Consider the following 15,570-nt stretch of genomic DNA (forward strand, 5'->3'; position numbering starts at 1 on the left):
TTGCCCCTTTCGCCCCCCACCCAGTGCCGGCCCTAGGAGGTTGCCCCATTCGCCCCCCCAGTGCCGGCTCTAGGAGGTTGCCCCTTTCGCCCCCCGGTGCCGGCCCTAGGAGGTTGCCCCTTTCGCCCCCCAGTCCTATTCCTAGGAGGTTGCCCCTTTTGCCGCCCAGTGCCGGCCCTAGGAGGTAGCCCCTTTTGCCCCCCAGTGCCGGCCCTAGGAGGTTGCCCCTTTCGCTCCCAGTGCCGGCCCTAGGAGGTTGCCCCTTTCGCCCCCAGTGCCGGCCCTAGGAGGTTGCCCCTTTTGCCCCCCAGTGGCGGCCCTAGGAGGTTGCCCCTTTCGCCCTCCAGTGCCGGCCCTAGGAGGTTGCCCCTTTCGCCCCCCGGTGCCGGCCCTAGGAGGTTGCCCCTTTCGCCCCCCGGTGCCGGCCCTAGGAGGTTGCCCCTTTCGCCCTCCAGTGCCGGCCCTAGGAGGTTGCCCCTTTCGCCCCCCGGTGCCGGCCCTAGGAGGTTGCCCCTTTCGCCCCCCGGTGCCGGCCCTAGGAGGTTGCCCCTTTCGCCCCCCCAGTGCCGGCCCTAGGAGGTTGCCCCTTTCGCCCCCCGGTGCCGGCCCTAGGAGGTTGCCCCTTTCGCCCCCCGGTGCCGGCCCTAGGAGGTTGCCCCTTTCGCCCCCCGGTGCCGGCCCTAGGAGGTTGCCCCTTTCGCCCCCCGGTGCCGGCCCTAGGAGGTTGCCCCTTTCGTCCCCCGGTGCCGGCTCGGCCTGACAGATGCGGAGCACGCAGCGCAGACATATTTCTTCTGTGACGGACATTAATGACTCCTATAAAGATCGTTATCGCAGTAAGAGGCGGCAAAGAGCGAAGTCCGCAGGGATCTGCCGCAGCCTCACATTGTCACAGCCATGTTAACCCTGTAATGTCCGATCCACAAGGACGTGTGTCAGTAATGTGTGGGGTGACGGGGCGCAGGCGGCGGGGGACTCTGCGGTTTGGATTTGTTCCCTCAGACGTATTTTTTCCGTTATTTCTAATCTGTGACTTGTGACTATAAAGAATAATGAAATATTAAACTTCCCCGTCCATCCGTCCCCCAGCCGTGGACTGCGCAGAGCGTGGCGGTGACTGCGCAGAACCCAGCGATGACTGCGCAGAGCGTGGCGGTGACTGCGCAGAACCCAGCGATGACTGCGCAGAGCGTGGCGGTGACTGCGCAGAGCGTGGCGGTGACTGCGCAGAGCGTGGCGGTGACTGCGCAGAGCGTGGCAGTGACTGCGCAGAGCGTGGCGGTGACTGCGCAGAACCCAGCCGTGACTGTGCAGAGCGTGGCGGTGACTGCGCAGAGCGTGGCGGTGACTGCGCAGAACCCAGCCGTGACTGTGCAGAGCGTGGCGGTGACTGCGCAGAACCCAGCGATGACTGCGCAGAGCGTGGCGGTGACTGCGCAGAGCGTGGCAGTGACTGCGCAGAACCCAGCGGTGACTGCGCAGAGCGTGGCGGTGACTGCGCAGAGCGTGGCAGTGACTGCGCAGAGCGTGGCGGTGACTGCGCAGAGCGTGGCGGTGACTGCGCAGAGCGTGGCAGTGACTGCGCAGAGCGTGGCGGTGACTGCGCAGAGCGTGGCAGTGACTGCGCAGAACCCAGCGGTGACTGCGCAGAGCGTGGCGGTGACTGCGCAGAACCCAGCCGTGACTGTGCAGAGCGTGGCGGTGACTGCGCAGAACCCAGCGATGACTGCGCAGAGCGTGGCGGTGACTGCGCAGAGCGTGGCAGTGACTGCGCAGAACCCAGCGGTGACTGCGCAGAGCGTGGCGGTGACTGCGCAGAGCGTGGCAGTGACTGCGCAGAGCGTGGCGGTGACTGCTCAGAACCCAGCGGTGACTGCGCAGAACCCAGCGATGACTGCGCAGAGCGTGGCGGTGACTGCACAGAACCCAGCGGTGACTGCGCAGAACCCAGCGGTGACTGCGCAGAACCCAGCGATGACTGCACAGAGCGTGGCGGAGACTGCGCAGAACCCAGCCGTGACTGTGCAGAGCGTGGCGGTGACTGCACAGAACCCAGCGGTGACTGCGCAGAACCCAGCGGTGACTGCGCAGAACCCAGCGGTGACTGCGCAGAGCGTGGCGGAGACTGCGCAGAACCCAGCGGTGACTGCGCAGAACCCAGCGGTGACTGCGCAGAGCGTGGCGGAGACTGCGCAGAACCCAGCGGTGACTGCGCAGAACCCAGCGGTGACTGCGCAGAGCGTGGCGGTGACTGCGCAGAACCCAGCCGTGACTGTGCAGAGCGTGGCGGAGACTGCGCAGAACCCAGCGGTGACTGTGCAGAGCGTGGCGGTGACTGCGCAGAACCCAGCCGTGACTGTGCAGAGCGTGGTGGTGACTGCGCAGAACCCAGCGGTGACTGCGCAGAGCGTGGCGGTGACTGCGCAGAGCGTTGCGGTGACTGCGCAGAGCGTGGCGGTGACTGCGCAGAACCCAGCGGTGACTGCGCAGAACCCAGCGGTGACTGCGCAGAACCCAGCGGTGACTGCGCAGATCGTGGCGGTGACTGCTCAGAGCGTTGCGGTGACTGTGCAGAGCGTGGCGGTGACTGCTCAGAACCCAGCAGTGACTACGCAGAGCGTGGCGGTGACTGCGCAGAGCGTTGCGGTGACTGCACAGAGCGTGGTGTGACTGCGCATAGCCATGAGGTGACTGCACAGAATGTGGCGGTGACTGCGCATAGCGTCGCGGTGACTGCGCAGAACGTGGCAGTGACTGCGCATAGCCATGAGGTGACTACACAGAGCGATGCGGCGACTGCGCAGAGCGTGGCGGTGACTGCGCAGAGCGAGGCGGTGACTGCGCAGAGCGTTGCGGTGACTGCGCATAGCCATGAGGTGACTGCGCAGAACGTGGCGGTGACTGCGCAGAGCGTGGTGGTGACGGTGCAGAGCATGGTGGTGACTGCGCAGAACGTGGCGGTAACTGCGCAAAGTGAGGAGGTGACTGCGCAGAATGTGGAAGTGATTGCGCAGAATGTGGAAGTGACTGCGCAGAACCCAACGGTGACTGCCCAGAACTGCCCCAACGGTGACTGCGCAGAACCCGGCGGTAACTGTGCAGAGCGTGGCGTGACTGCGCATAGCCATGAGGTGACTGCGCAGAATGTGGTGGTGACTGCGCAGAATGTGGTGGTGACTGCGCATAGCGTTGCGGTGACTGCGCAGAACGTGGCGGTGACTGTACATAGCGATGAGGTGACTGCGCAGAGCATGGTGGTGACTGCGCAGAACCCGATGGTGACTGCGCAGAGCGTGGCGGTGACTGCACAGGACCCAGAGGTGATTACGCAGAGCGTGGCGAGGACTGCGTGTAACGTGGCGGTGACTGCGCAGAGCGTGCAGTGACTGCGCAGAGCATGGCGGTGACTGCGCAGAGCCTGGCGGTGACTGCGCAGAACCCGATGGGGACTGCGCAGAGCGTGCGGTGACTGCGCAGAGCGTGGCAGTGACTGCGCAGAGCGTGGCAGTGACTGCACAGGACCTGGAGGTGATTACGCAGAGCGTGGCGGTGACTGCGTGTAACGTGGCGGTGACTGCGCAGAGGCTTGCGGTGACTGCGCAGAACCCGATGGTGACTGCGCAGAGCGTGCGGTGACTGCGCAGAGCCCGGCGGTGATTGCGCAGAGCGTGGCAGTGACTGCGCAGAGCGTGGCGGTGACTGCACAGGACCCTGAGGTGATTATGCAGAGCGTGGCAGTGACTGCGAGTAACGTGGCGGTGACTGCGCAGAGCCCGGTGGTGACTGTACAGAGCCCGGTGGTGACTGCGCAGAGCTCGGCGGACGCTGCTCACAGCACCTGTGCTGCCTTTATCCGTCCCATCATTAATTATCTACTGGAGCATAATTAGCAGTTGACGTCAGCGCTGACTTTGGACCTATAAAGAGGCGCCGCAGCAGCCTCCGATCAGACACTTCTCAGAACACCGCGGGCAGGAAACATGAGGGGAGCTGCAATCCTTACTGTGATTCTACTGCTCACCACAGGACACAAAGGTAAGAAAAGGAGGACTGACATTATCGGGGGTCTTACAGCCCCGGGGGCAGAGCTGATGTATTATCGGGGGTCTTACAGCCCCGGGGGCAGAGCTGATGTATTATTGGAGGTCTTACAGGCCTCAGGGCAGAGCTGACGTATTATCGGGGGTCTTACAGGCCTCGGGGGCAGAGCTGACGTATTATCGGGGGTCTTACAGGCCTCGGGGGCAGAGCTGACGTATTATTGGGGGTCTTACAGGCCTCGGGGGCAGAGCTGACGTATTATCGGGGGTCTTACAGGCCTCGGGGGCAGAGCTGACGTATTATCGGGGGTCTTACAGGCCCTGGGGGGGAGAGCTGACGTATTATCGGGGGTCTTACAGGCCCCGGGGGCAGAGCTGATGTATTATCGGGAGTCTTACAGGCCCCGGGGGTAGAGCTGATGTATTATGGGGGGGTCTTACAGCCCCGGGGGTAGAGCTGATGTATTATGGGGGGTCTTACAGGCCTCGGGGGCAGAGCTGATGTATTATTGGAGGTCTTACAGGCCTCGGGGGCAGAGCTGACGTATTATCGGGGGTCTTACAGGCCCGGGGGGCAGAGCTGACGTATTATCGGGGGTCTTACAGGCCTCAGGGCAGAGCTGACGTATTATCGGGGGTCTTACAGGCCTCGGGGGCAGAGCTGACGTATTATCGGGGGTCTTACAGGCCTCGGGGGCAGAGCTGACGTATTATCGGGGATTTTACAGCCCCGGGGGGCAGAGCTGATGTATTATGGGGGGTCTTACAGCCCCGGGGGCAGAGCTGATGTATTATGGGGGGTCTTACAGCCCCAGGGGCAGAGCTGACGTATTATCAGGGGTCTTACAGGCCTCGGGGGCAGAGCTGACGTATTATCGGGAGTCTTACAGGCCTCGGGGGCAGAGCTGACGTATTATCGGGGGTCTTACAGCCCCGGGGGGCAGAGCTGACGTATTATCGGGAGTCTTACAGGCCTCGGGGGCAGAGCTGATGTATAATCGGGGGTCTTACGGGGGTTAGAGCGGCCCTGGTTCTAGCGGAGATGACCCATGCCCGTATAACAAGTGATGTAATCACTCGTGAGATTATTATAAAGCTGCATCGATGTTTAGCAGTGATGGGCAGCGGCCGCCGCTGCTTGTGGTGTGATTGGAGCTGCGGATCATGGGCCCCGACTAGAACCGGTCTTTAATAGAACTGGTCTGATTATATGGGTCCAACGGAATCTTCTGGACCCCTCTAGGGTCTAGGGCCCAAGTGCGCACCCCTGCGCCCACCATAGTGACGCCCGAGAGCCAGGACCCATGATAGCAGATAAATGGTGATCGCTCTCCTCACATATAATAAGCAGTGTCATCATAGTCACATCCAGAGCTGCATTCATAATGCTGCACTGTCAGACATCCCGCTGACCGCATCCCATGATGCACGGTGTAGCACCCACGGAGCAAGGGGTTATATATACCCGTCTCCGGGCCGGTGATGTCGGGTCTGGGCTGTCACGGGTGGCCCTGCCCGGCTTCGTGGCCCCGAGGTGTACAATAAAAGGAGAAGGATGGTGAGAGGAGGATGTTGGGCGTTGTCTCGTGACACCACCTGCGGAGTGCAGTCAGGGATTAGCTGCGGTCGCTGTCCTCCGGGGCGGATGGTGTCGCAGCTCGGATAGTTCAGCTTCCCGCAGGTGACGCTAGGCCCCAGGGAGGATGATGGAGGGGGTAGTGGACGTTGGCGCCGGAGCATGGGGTGATGACGACGGCAATGAAGGAGTGACTCAGAAGTTGCGGTTCCAGGTCTTTACTCACAGCCCGGAGGCACCGGTCTCCGCTGCGACTGAGCTCCAGCCAATCCCGGGTACGTCAAAGGTCAGAGCCGCTGTGGTGGTCTGTAGGCCCTTCCTCCTTGTGCTTTTTAGCGTGGATCCTCGTGACCTGAAGTGCTTGGGGACCCGGGTGTGGTGTTAAAGTTCCTGTCCCGTGTGCAGGTGGCGCGGATCCGCTGTGGGGCCTGACTGCAATCACGACTCTTGACCCTATGTGCCACTGTGCTGCGGGATCTTGTGGTGGCCAGAGGGACGTGGAATCCCCCTGTTTGGCAGATTCTGGTGCTCCAATGTAGAGTATGTTCCACACTAGGGCTCTGCACCCTGAACAGCGCCGGTTCCAAGGGAGCAATGAAGCTCTCCTCTCAGCAACCGTGTTCCTCCCACGTCCCACAGGAGCTACCGGTCAGCCAGCTCCTCCACTGTCATCTCCTGCTCCTTCCAGTCTGCCCGGTCCTAACTGTGGAAGCTCTTAAGCACTCTCCACAGCGACCATGTTGTTCTGAGTCTCAGACTATTTTGAGGTAAAAACTGTGTGTTCTCTCACTTCCCCTGTGCTGCCCCCACCTTCCTGATGACTCACTAGTGCTGGGGAAGTTCCGTTGTTGGTGACCACCTCTTGCCCAGTTCCAGTGGGAAAGCATCTCAGCTGTGTGTGTCGTGTAACTGAAAACCAGTGGTTAACCTCTTCCTTACCCGGGATGAGTACTGCACCTTAAGTCAGATGCAATAGCCTGTGGCGACTGAAGCCTCAGGGGCACCACACACGGCACTGACATGTAGATCTTTATATTCTATATGAGATTAGGGTTATCAATACGCAGAGAAGAACCCAACCTGCAGTGAGCAGCAGCGAGGTGTGAGTGCAGCACTGTGAGTGCAGCTCTGGATGTGCATGGAGTATTAATACAGTTCACACACAGCAGGTGGAGGAGCGCTCATGTTATTATAATAGATGAAGGATAAAAGATGGCGGCTGTGACGGCCTCCGGGGTCAATGATCACACGCAATGACGTCAATTCACATCTTTATGGCTGCAATGTATATCATCAGGGCAAAGTCAGCACGATAAGACGAGCGCCCGGAAGAGACCAACGTCACCACGTATCCGGTATCCTCCACTCCTGACTACCATCGTCATCCGCCCCTCACTACCACTGTCCTCCGCACACTCAACCCCTCACTACCACCGTCCTCCGCACACTCAACCCCTCACTACCACCGTCCTCCGCACACTCGGCCCCTCACTACCACCGTCCTCCGCACACTCGGCCCCTCACTAACACCATCCTCCGCCCCTCACCACCACCGTCCTCCGCACACTCGGCCCCTCACTAACACCATCCTCCGCCCCTCACCACCACCGTCCTCCGCACACTCAACCCCTCACTACCACTGTCCTCCGCACACTCAGCCCCTCACTACCACCGTCCTCCACACACTCCACTCCTGACTACCACCGTCCTCCGCACACTCGGCCCCTCACTACCACCGTCGTCCGCACACTCGACACCTCACTACCACCGTCCTCTGCCCCTCACCACCACCGTCCTCTGCACACTCAGCCCCTTACTACCACCATCCTCTGCACACTCCACTCCTACCACCATCCTCCGCCCCTCACTACCACCGTCCTCCGCTCACTCAGCCCCTCACTACCACCGTCCTCCGCCCCTCACTACCACCGTTCTCCGCACATCCCACCCCTCACTACCACTGTCCTCCGCACACTCAGCCCCTCACTACCACCGTCCTCCGCCCCTCACCACCACCGTCCTCCGCACACTCCACTCCTGACTACCACCATCCTCCACCCCTCACTACCACCGTTATCCGCACATCCCACCCCTCACTACCACCGTCTTCCTCACACTCAGCCCCTCACTACCACCGTGTTACGTCACCACCGGAGTCTGTTCCATCGACTTCTGCTTCGATCGCCAGGCGACGCCGTGTTCCTGCCGTGGATGGTGCTGGTGATGGGAGAGAAGTCGATGCCAGCGGTGCCGGTGGGCGCAGGCTCTGCTCATCCACTGGTCTGGGTTTCCTGGGGATCTGCAGTGCCACTGGCTGACTGTAGGTGGCGTGTGTCTCCCAGCTGAGGTACTATCATTCAGCTACAGCCTATGGGAAGACACCACACCCTTTTTAATTCCCCTCCTGTCTGCTGACCTCCGCCAGAGATAGTTCTGAGAATTCTGGCTCCTGTTTCGCCCTGTGATGTTGTGTGCGTGTTTTCTGACTACCCTTCTGCTGCTGTTTTTGTACCTCGCTGCCTGATCCGGATTTGACCTCTGCTACGTTTTCTGATTACGTCCTTGCCTGACGATTCTGTCCCTGTTCTGCTATTCCTGGTTTGACCCTGCCTGACGACTACTCTCATCGGACTGCAGCCTTCCACAGGTAGTGATCACCAGGGCCCTGTGTAATTCCAAATCCCTGTATAGGGGTTAAAGGGTTTCAGGGTTATGGGGGTCCTGCTTGGCAAGTGGCTTCCCTATAGCCTGTCCATTACAGCCCCTCTGAGTCTGTGGATCCAGGCAGGCGTTACACACCGTCCTCCGCACACTCCACTCCTGACTACCACCATCATCCACCCCTCACTACCACCATTCTCTGCACACTCGACCCCTCACTACCACCGTCCTCTGCCCCTCACTACCATCGTCCTCCGCACACTCGACCCCTCACTACCACCGTCCTCTGCCCCTCACTACCACCGTCCTCTGCCCCTCACTACCACCATTCTCTGCACACTCGACCCCTCACTACCACCGTTCTCTGCACACTCGACCCCTCACTACCACCGTCCTCTGCCCCTCACTACCACCATTCTCTGCACACTCGACCCCTCACTACCACCGTCCTCTGCCCCTCACTACCACCGTCCTCCGCTCACTCAGCCCCTCACTACCACCATTCTCTGCACACTCGACCCCTCACTACCACCGTCCTCTGCCCCTCACTACCACCGTCCTCCGCTCACTCAGCCCCTCACTACCACCATTCTCTGCACACTCGACCCCTCACTACCACCGTCCTCTGCCCCTCACTACCACCGTCCTCCGCTCACTCAGCCCCTCACTACCACCATTCTCTGCACACCCCGACCCCTCACTACTACCGTCCTCTGCCCCTCACTACCACCGTCCTCCGCTCACTCAGCCCCTCACTACCACCGTCCTCCGCCCCTCACTACCACCATTTTCTGCACACTCGACCCCTCACTACCACCGTCCTCCGCCCCTCACTACCACCATTCTCTGCACACTCGACCCCTCACTACCACCGTCCTCTGCCCCTCACTACCACCATTCTCTGCACACTCGACCCCTCACTACCACCGTCCTCCGCCCCTCACTACCACCGTCCTCCGCCCCTCACTACCACCATTCTCTGCACACTCGACCCCTCACTACCACCGTCCTCCGCCCCTCACTACCACCATTTTCTGCACACTCGACCCCTCACTACCACCGTCCTCCGCCCCTCACTACCACCATTCTCTGCACACTCGACCCCTCACTACCACCGTCCTCCGCCCCTCACTACCACCATTTTCTGCACACTCGACCCCTCACTACCACCGTCCTCCGCCCCTCACTACCACCATTCTCTGCACACTCGACCCCTCACTACCACCGTCCTCCGCCCCTCACTACCACCATTTTCTGCACACTCGACCCCTCACTACCACCGTCCTCCGCCCCTCACTACCACCATTCTCTGCACACTCGACCCCTCACTACCACCGTCCTCCGCCCCTCACTACCACCATTTTCTGCACACTCGACCCCTCACTACCACCGTCCTCCGCCCCTCACTACCACCATTCTCTGCACACTCGACCCCTCACTACCACCGTCCTCCGCCCCTCACTACCACCATTTTCTGCACACTCGACCCCTCACTACCACCGTCCTCCGCCCCTCACTACCACCATTCTCTGCACACTCGACCCCTCACTACCACCGTCCTCCGCCCCTCACTACCACCATTTTCTGCACACTCGACCCCTCACTACCACCGTCCTCCGCCCCTCACTACCACCATTCTCTGCACACTCGACCCCTCACTACCACCGTCCTCCGCCCCTCACTACCACCATTTTCTGCACACTCGACCCCTCACTACCACCGTCCTCCGCCCCTCACTACCACCATTCTCTGCACACTCGACCCCTCACTACCACCGTCCTCCGCCCCTCACTACCACCATTTTCTGCACACTCGACCCCTCACTACCACCGTCCTCCGCCCCTCACTACCACCATTCTCTGCACACTCGACCCCTCACTACCACCGTCCTCCGCCCCTCACTACCACCATTCTCTGCACACTCGACCCCTCACTACCACCGTCCTCCGCCCCTCACTACCACCATTCTCTGCACACTCGACCCCTCACTACTGTGGAGGTGGCACTAAGCTATAGCTTGCTTGTTCAAACGTAATGAGAATATCTGTGTATGTAAATAATCAAAATGTAGCTGTAGATGCATAATTATCTGTCTGTCTATGTAGCCATCGCATGGACCCATAATATAATTCTAAGCTGTATATTGGAAAAAGTTAGCCAAAGTATAAATGAACAAAGGAGATATTCATTAAGTTAATTGGGAGCCTTATCAGTAAAATTCACAGGAGAAGGAATGTAGTATTTGTGGGATGAGGCGGGTGATCCCATACTCCCATGTATCACTCCTACAGAATCTCATTGTCTCTTACCGTCTTCAAAGTGTATTATTTGGGATGATGTATGATCTCATGCGTTCTCCCAATGCTGCCCATACGCACTCCCCCCTAATTATTCTTTATCAGTATGTGTGAGCAAATGGAAACGTTTTTGTAAATATCTTTCAGGCTGAAGTGATGTGTTTAATGCTGGAACAATAGAATACAGAGTCAGTTGATGACGCTGGCTGAAAAGAGAGCATGTGTGTGTTCTTTGTCTTCCAACAAGCCTACAACCTACAATAGCCCTCAGCCCAGTAGACCACTGCGCAACCAGCTCTGTCCTCACCTATTGTACCATCACCCATTCCCTGTAGACTGTGAGCCCTCGCGGGCAGAGACCTCTCTCCTCCTGTAGACTATGAGCCCTCATGGGCAGGGTCCTCTCTCCTCCTATACCAGTCTGTTTTGTACTGTTAATGATTGTTGTACGTATACCCTCTTTCACTTGTAAAGCGCCATGGAATAAATGGCGCTATAATAATAAATAATAATAATAATAATAATAATATACATTGATATATTGGCACTGATATACAGCTAATACGGCACCGTCTCTGGATATCCCAAACGAAGGCTCCATTAGCAGTCTTCAACCAAATTCCTCCCTTGACACTACCACCGTCCTCTGCCCCTCACTACCACCGTCCTCCGCTCACTCAGCCCCTCACTACCACCGTCCTCCGCCCCTCACTACCACCGTTCTCCGCACATCCCACTCCTCACTACCACCGTCCTCCGCACACTCCACTACTGACTAACACCGTCCTCCGCCCCTCACTACCACCGTCCTCCGCACATCCCACCCCTCACTACCACCGTCCTCCGCACACTCCACTACTGACTAACACCGTCCTCCGCCCCTCACTACCACCGTCCTCTGCCCCTCACTACCATCGTCCTCCGCACACTCGACCCCTCACTACCACCGTTCTCCGCACACCCGACCCCTCACTACCACCATCCTCTACCCCTCACTACCATCGTCCTCCACACACTCGACCCCTCACTACCACCATTCTCCGCACACCCGACCCCTCACTACCACCGTCCTCTGCCCCTCACTACCATCGTCCTCCGCACACTCGACCCCTCACTACCACCATCCTCTGTCCCTCACTACCACCGTCCTCCGCACACTCAACCCCTCACTACCACCGTTCTCCTCCCCTCACTACCACTGTCCTCCACACACTCCATCCCTCACTACCACCGTCCTCCGCCCCTCACTACCACCATCATCTGCACCCTCCACTCCTGACTACCACCGTCATCCGCCCCTCACTACCACCGTCCTCCGCACACTCAGCCCCTCACTACCACCGTCCTCCACACACTCGACCCCTCACTACCACCGTTCTCCGCCCCTCACTACCACTGTCCTCCGCACACTTCTTCCCTCACTACCAATGTCCTCCGCCCCTCATTACCCCCGTCCTCCGCACACTCCACTACTGACTAACATCGTCCTCCGCCCCTCACTACTACCGTCCTCCGCACACTCCACTCCTGACTACCACCATCATCCGCCCCTCACTACCACCGTCCTCGGCACAATCAGCCCCTCATTAACACCGTCCTCCGCACACTCGACCCCTCACTACCACAGTCCTCTGCACACTCGGCCCCTCACTACAACCGTCCTCTGCACACTCGGCCCCTCACCACCACCGTCCTCCGCACATCGACCCCTCACTACCACCGTCCTCCGCACACTCGGCCCCTCACTACTACCGTCCTCTGCACACTCGGCCCCTTACTCCCCCCCTATCCTCCGTACACTCGGCCCCTTACTCCCCACTATCCTCCGCACACTCGGCCCCTTACTCTCCCTGTCCTCTGCACACTCAGCCCCTCACTACCACCGTCCTCCGCACACTTGGCCCCTTACTCCCCCCTATCCTCCGCACACTTGGCCCCTTACTCCCCCCTATCCTCCGCACACTTGGCCCTTTACTCCCCCATGTCCTCTGCACACTCGGCCCTTTACTCCCCCCTGTCCTCTGCACACTCGGCCCCTCACCACCACCGTCCTCCGCACACTCGGCCCCTCACTACCATCGTCCTCCGCACACTCGGCCCCTCACTACCATCATCCTCCGCACACTCGGCCCCTCACTACCACCGTCCTCCGCACACTCGGCCCCTACTCCCCCCTATCCTCCGCACACTCTGCCCCTTATTCCCCCCTGTCCTCCACACACTCGGCCCCTTATTCCCCCCTGTCCTCCGCACACTCGGCCCCTTATTCCCCCCTGTCCTCCGCACACTCGGCCCCTTATTCCCCCCTGTCCTCCGCACACTCGGCCCCTTATTCCCCCCTGTCCTCAGCACACTCGGCCCCTTATTCCCCCCTGTCCTCCGCACACTCGGCCCCTTATTCCCCCCTGTCCTCCGCACACTCGGCCCCTTATTCCCCCCTGTCCTCCGCACACTCGGCCCCTTATTCCCCCCTGTCCTCTGCACACTCGGTCCCTTATTCCCCCCTGTCCTCCGCACACTCGGCCCCTTATTCCCCCCTGTCCTCTGCACACTCGGTCCCTTATTCCCCCCTGTCCTCCGCACACTCGGCCCCTACGCCCCCCTATCCTCCGCACACTCGGCCCCTTACTCCTGTGAGGTAAATCCGGAGATATGACGATAAATCATGACATTCAAGTCATGTCAGGAAGCCCTCTCCTGGTGTCACTACCCCCTTCCCTTCACACAACTGGTTTAGCAACAAATCCATGGCCATGTCCTGTGATATGGAAATTAGGTGGCTTTAGGACAATGGACACAGGATGACTCCCTGCCGTCACCCTGTAGTAGGAGCTGCTAGCTAGTTAGCAAGGCTATGGAAATAGCCAGACAGAACGACTCCAGTAAAAAATGGTTCATATCTCGCAAGCCATATTTCCGATAAATATGGCAACCATAAAAATGGTGTCTCCGCATGTGGACGATGCCGGCACCCCCTTTTTATGGGAACAGGACATTGGGAAATGCCCCAGGCGTGATATCAGCCAATGGGGAACTGGCAGACAGGTCATGAGTCCCCTCGTTCTGTAGCTAAATTCATAACTGTCACAATGAGAGCATTGGCGTCCGCCTACGACGCTCCCAGGCAAAGTTATGGCCAATATCCCCTTTGCTGGATAATTCTGATCCATGCAGGGGGAGTGGCAGTGCTTCCCTGTGAGGTCACTAAGGTAGGAGGGGACCTGGATTTGCCCAGGTTGATAACCCTACTTCGGCCATTTTCCAGTGTTCTTTCGCTGGGGGCACGTGTAGGAAACATCTGTGGGAGTTCCTGGAAACCTGGTCTACAGCGCCCCCCTGTGGCCAGACGCACAAGGTAACTGATTGAATTGCATACCTGTTTGTAACCCATGCTTTGATTGTAACTGTACTCTGACATATGTATATTCTGTAGATTCCCTATTGTATATATTGTAGTTTCTAGTGTGCTTTAGGCGATTAAATTATATAATTAATCTTGGGCTGTTCTGTTATCTCGATCTTGAATCCCACGTCTGTGTGTTCGGCTAATAGTTACCGTGAAGCGGTTGGTGGCAGCGAGTTGTGCCAAGGATTATTGTGGGGAGGCCAGTGAGATTCGGGGAGATTTTATATATTCCGCCCGCGGAGGTCGGGGGAATATATACCTTACTCTCACCGGGGACCCTTCAATAATCGGCATAAGTAGTATAGCGGCCTCCTTGCTTATTGTCGGGCAATTCCATAATTGGCCTGACTATAAGAGGGGCGCTAGAGAGCGCGTCACGTGCTCTGTCTGTCGGTCGGGAGGTATAAAGTAGGGGTGACCCCCACTTGTTACCCCCCGATTGTGACGTACTGGTAGCCAGCGCGGGGGATTTCTGAGTGACCCCCCGGTGGTTTGTGACACTCCCCCCTATCCTCCGCACACTCGGCCCCTTATTCCCCCTGTCCTCCGCACACTCGGCCCCTTATTCCCCCCTGTCCTCCGCACACTCGGTCCCTTATTCCCCCCTGTCCTCCGCACACTCGGTCCCTTATTCCCCCCTGTCCTCCGCACACTCGGTCCCTTATTCCCCCCTGTCCTCCGCACACTCGGCCCCTTACTCCCCCCCTGTCCTCCGCACACTCGGCCTCTCACACCTCCCCGTTGTGGAGATGTCTGCTGCCTTTAATCTAGGCATTTTATGCTCTTATATTTCTAGTATAAATTCCTGCAATCTGGAGGGAATAATCCCAATCTGCTGGATTATAGCTTTCCCGGATATCCGGATGCTGGATCCGTCTGCTCGGATTACAGATTTATTTGACATATCGAAATCCGGATTACAGGAATTCTCGTGCGTCAGAAAATCCAGACACATCCTGCTGCCAGCGGTGCGGGGGCTTTGTGCCGGCGGTGCGGGGGCTTTGTTCCGGCAGTGCGGGGGCTTTGTGCCGGCGGTGCATCATCATCATCATTTGTATTAATGTCGTCCATCCACAGTGAACGCAGCTTCCACAGCTGCACCAAGCACAGAATCACCAGATGCGCCATCAACGGAAGCGCCAAATACGGGATCACCAGATACGGCATCAACGGAAGCGCCAGATACGGGATCACCAGATACGGCATCAACGGAAGCGCCAAATACTGGATCACCAGATACGGCAGTGACAGAAGATACGGGATCACCAGATACGGCATCGACGGAAGCGCCAGATACGGGATCACCAGATACGGCATCAACGGAAGCGCCAGATACGGGATCACCAGATACGGCATCAACGGAAGCGCCAGATACGGGATCACCGCAAACAGTGCAGACAAACGACCCCAATGTCACCACAACAAAGATGGAGCCAGTGACCACCATGGCAGGTGGTCTCACCACATCCAGTAAGTATGACTCCCCCCCCCCCCATGTTATCACCGCTGGCCGCCAGGGTGACTGCGCCACGTGTCACTTTCTCTCACTCCTGGACCTGGCGCCTCTGTGGTGGATTCCAACACTGGATC

At 58.8% G+C, this 15,570-nt stretch overlaps 1 protein-coding gene across 1 annotated transcript in view; it reads left to right on the plus strand.

The window, feature by feature from the left end:
• Nucleotides 1-3,959: 3,959 nt before the first annotated feature.
• Nucleotides 3,960-15,570, plus strand: part of MUC13 (mucin 13, cell surface associated) — a 42,650-nt gene continuing 31,039 nt past the window's right edge. Inside the window, exons 1-2 of the mRNA XM_075318747.1 lie at nucleotides 3,960-4,035; nucleotides 15,058-15,450. Of these exons, the coding sequence (XP_075174862.1) occupies nucleotides 3,981-4,035; nucleotides 15,058-15,450 (448 nt within the window). The 5' untranslated portion in view covers nucleotides 3,960-3,980. The remainder of the gene's footprint in view (nucleotides 4,036-15,057; nucleotides 15,451-15,570) is intronic.

This window comes from Anomaloglossus baeobatrachus, chromosome 7 (assembly GCF_048569485.1).
Source record: "Anomaloglossus baeobatrachus isolate aAnoBae1 chromosome 7, aAnoBae1.hap1, whole genome shotgun sequence".
NCBI classification, from domain to species: Eukaryota; Metazoa; Chordata; class Amphibia; order Anura; family Aromobatidae; genus Anomaloglossus; species Anomaloglossus baeobatrachus.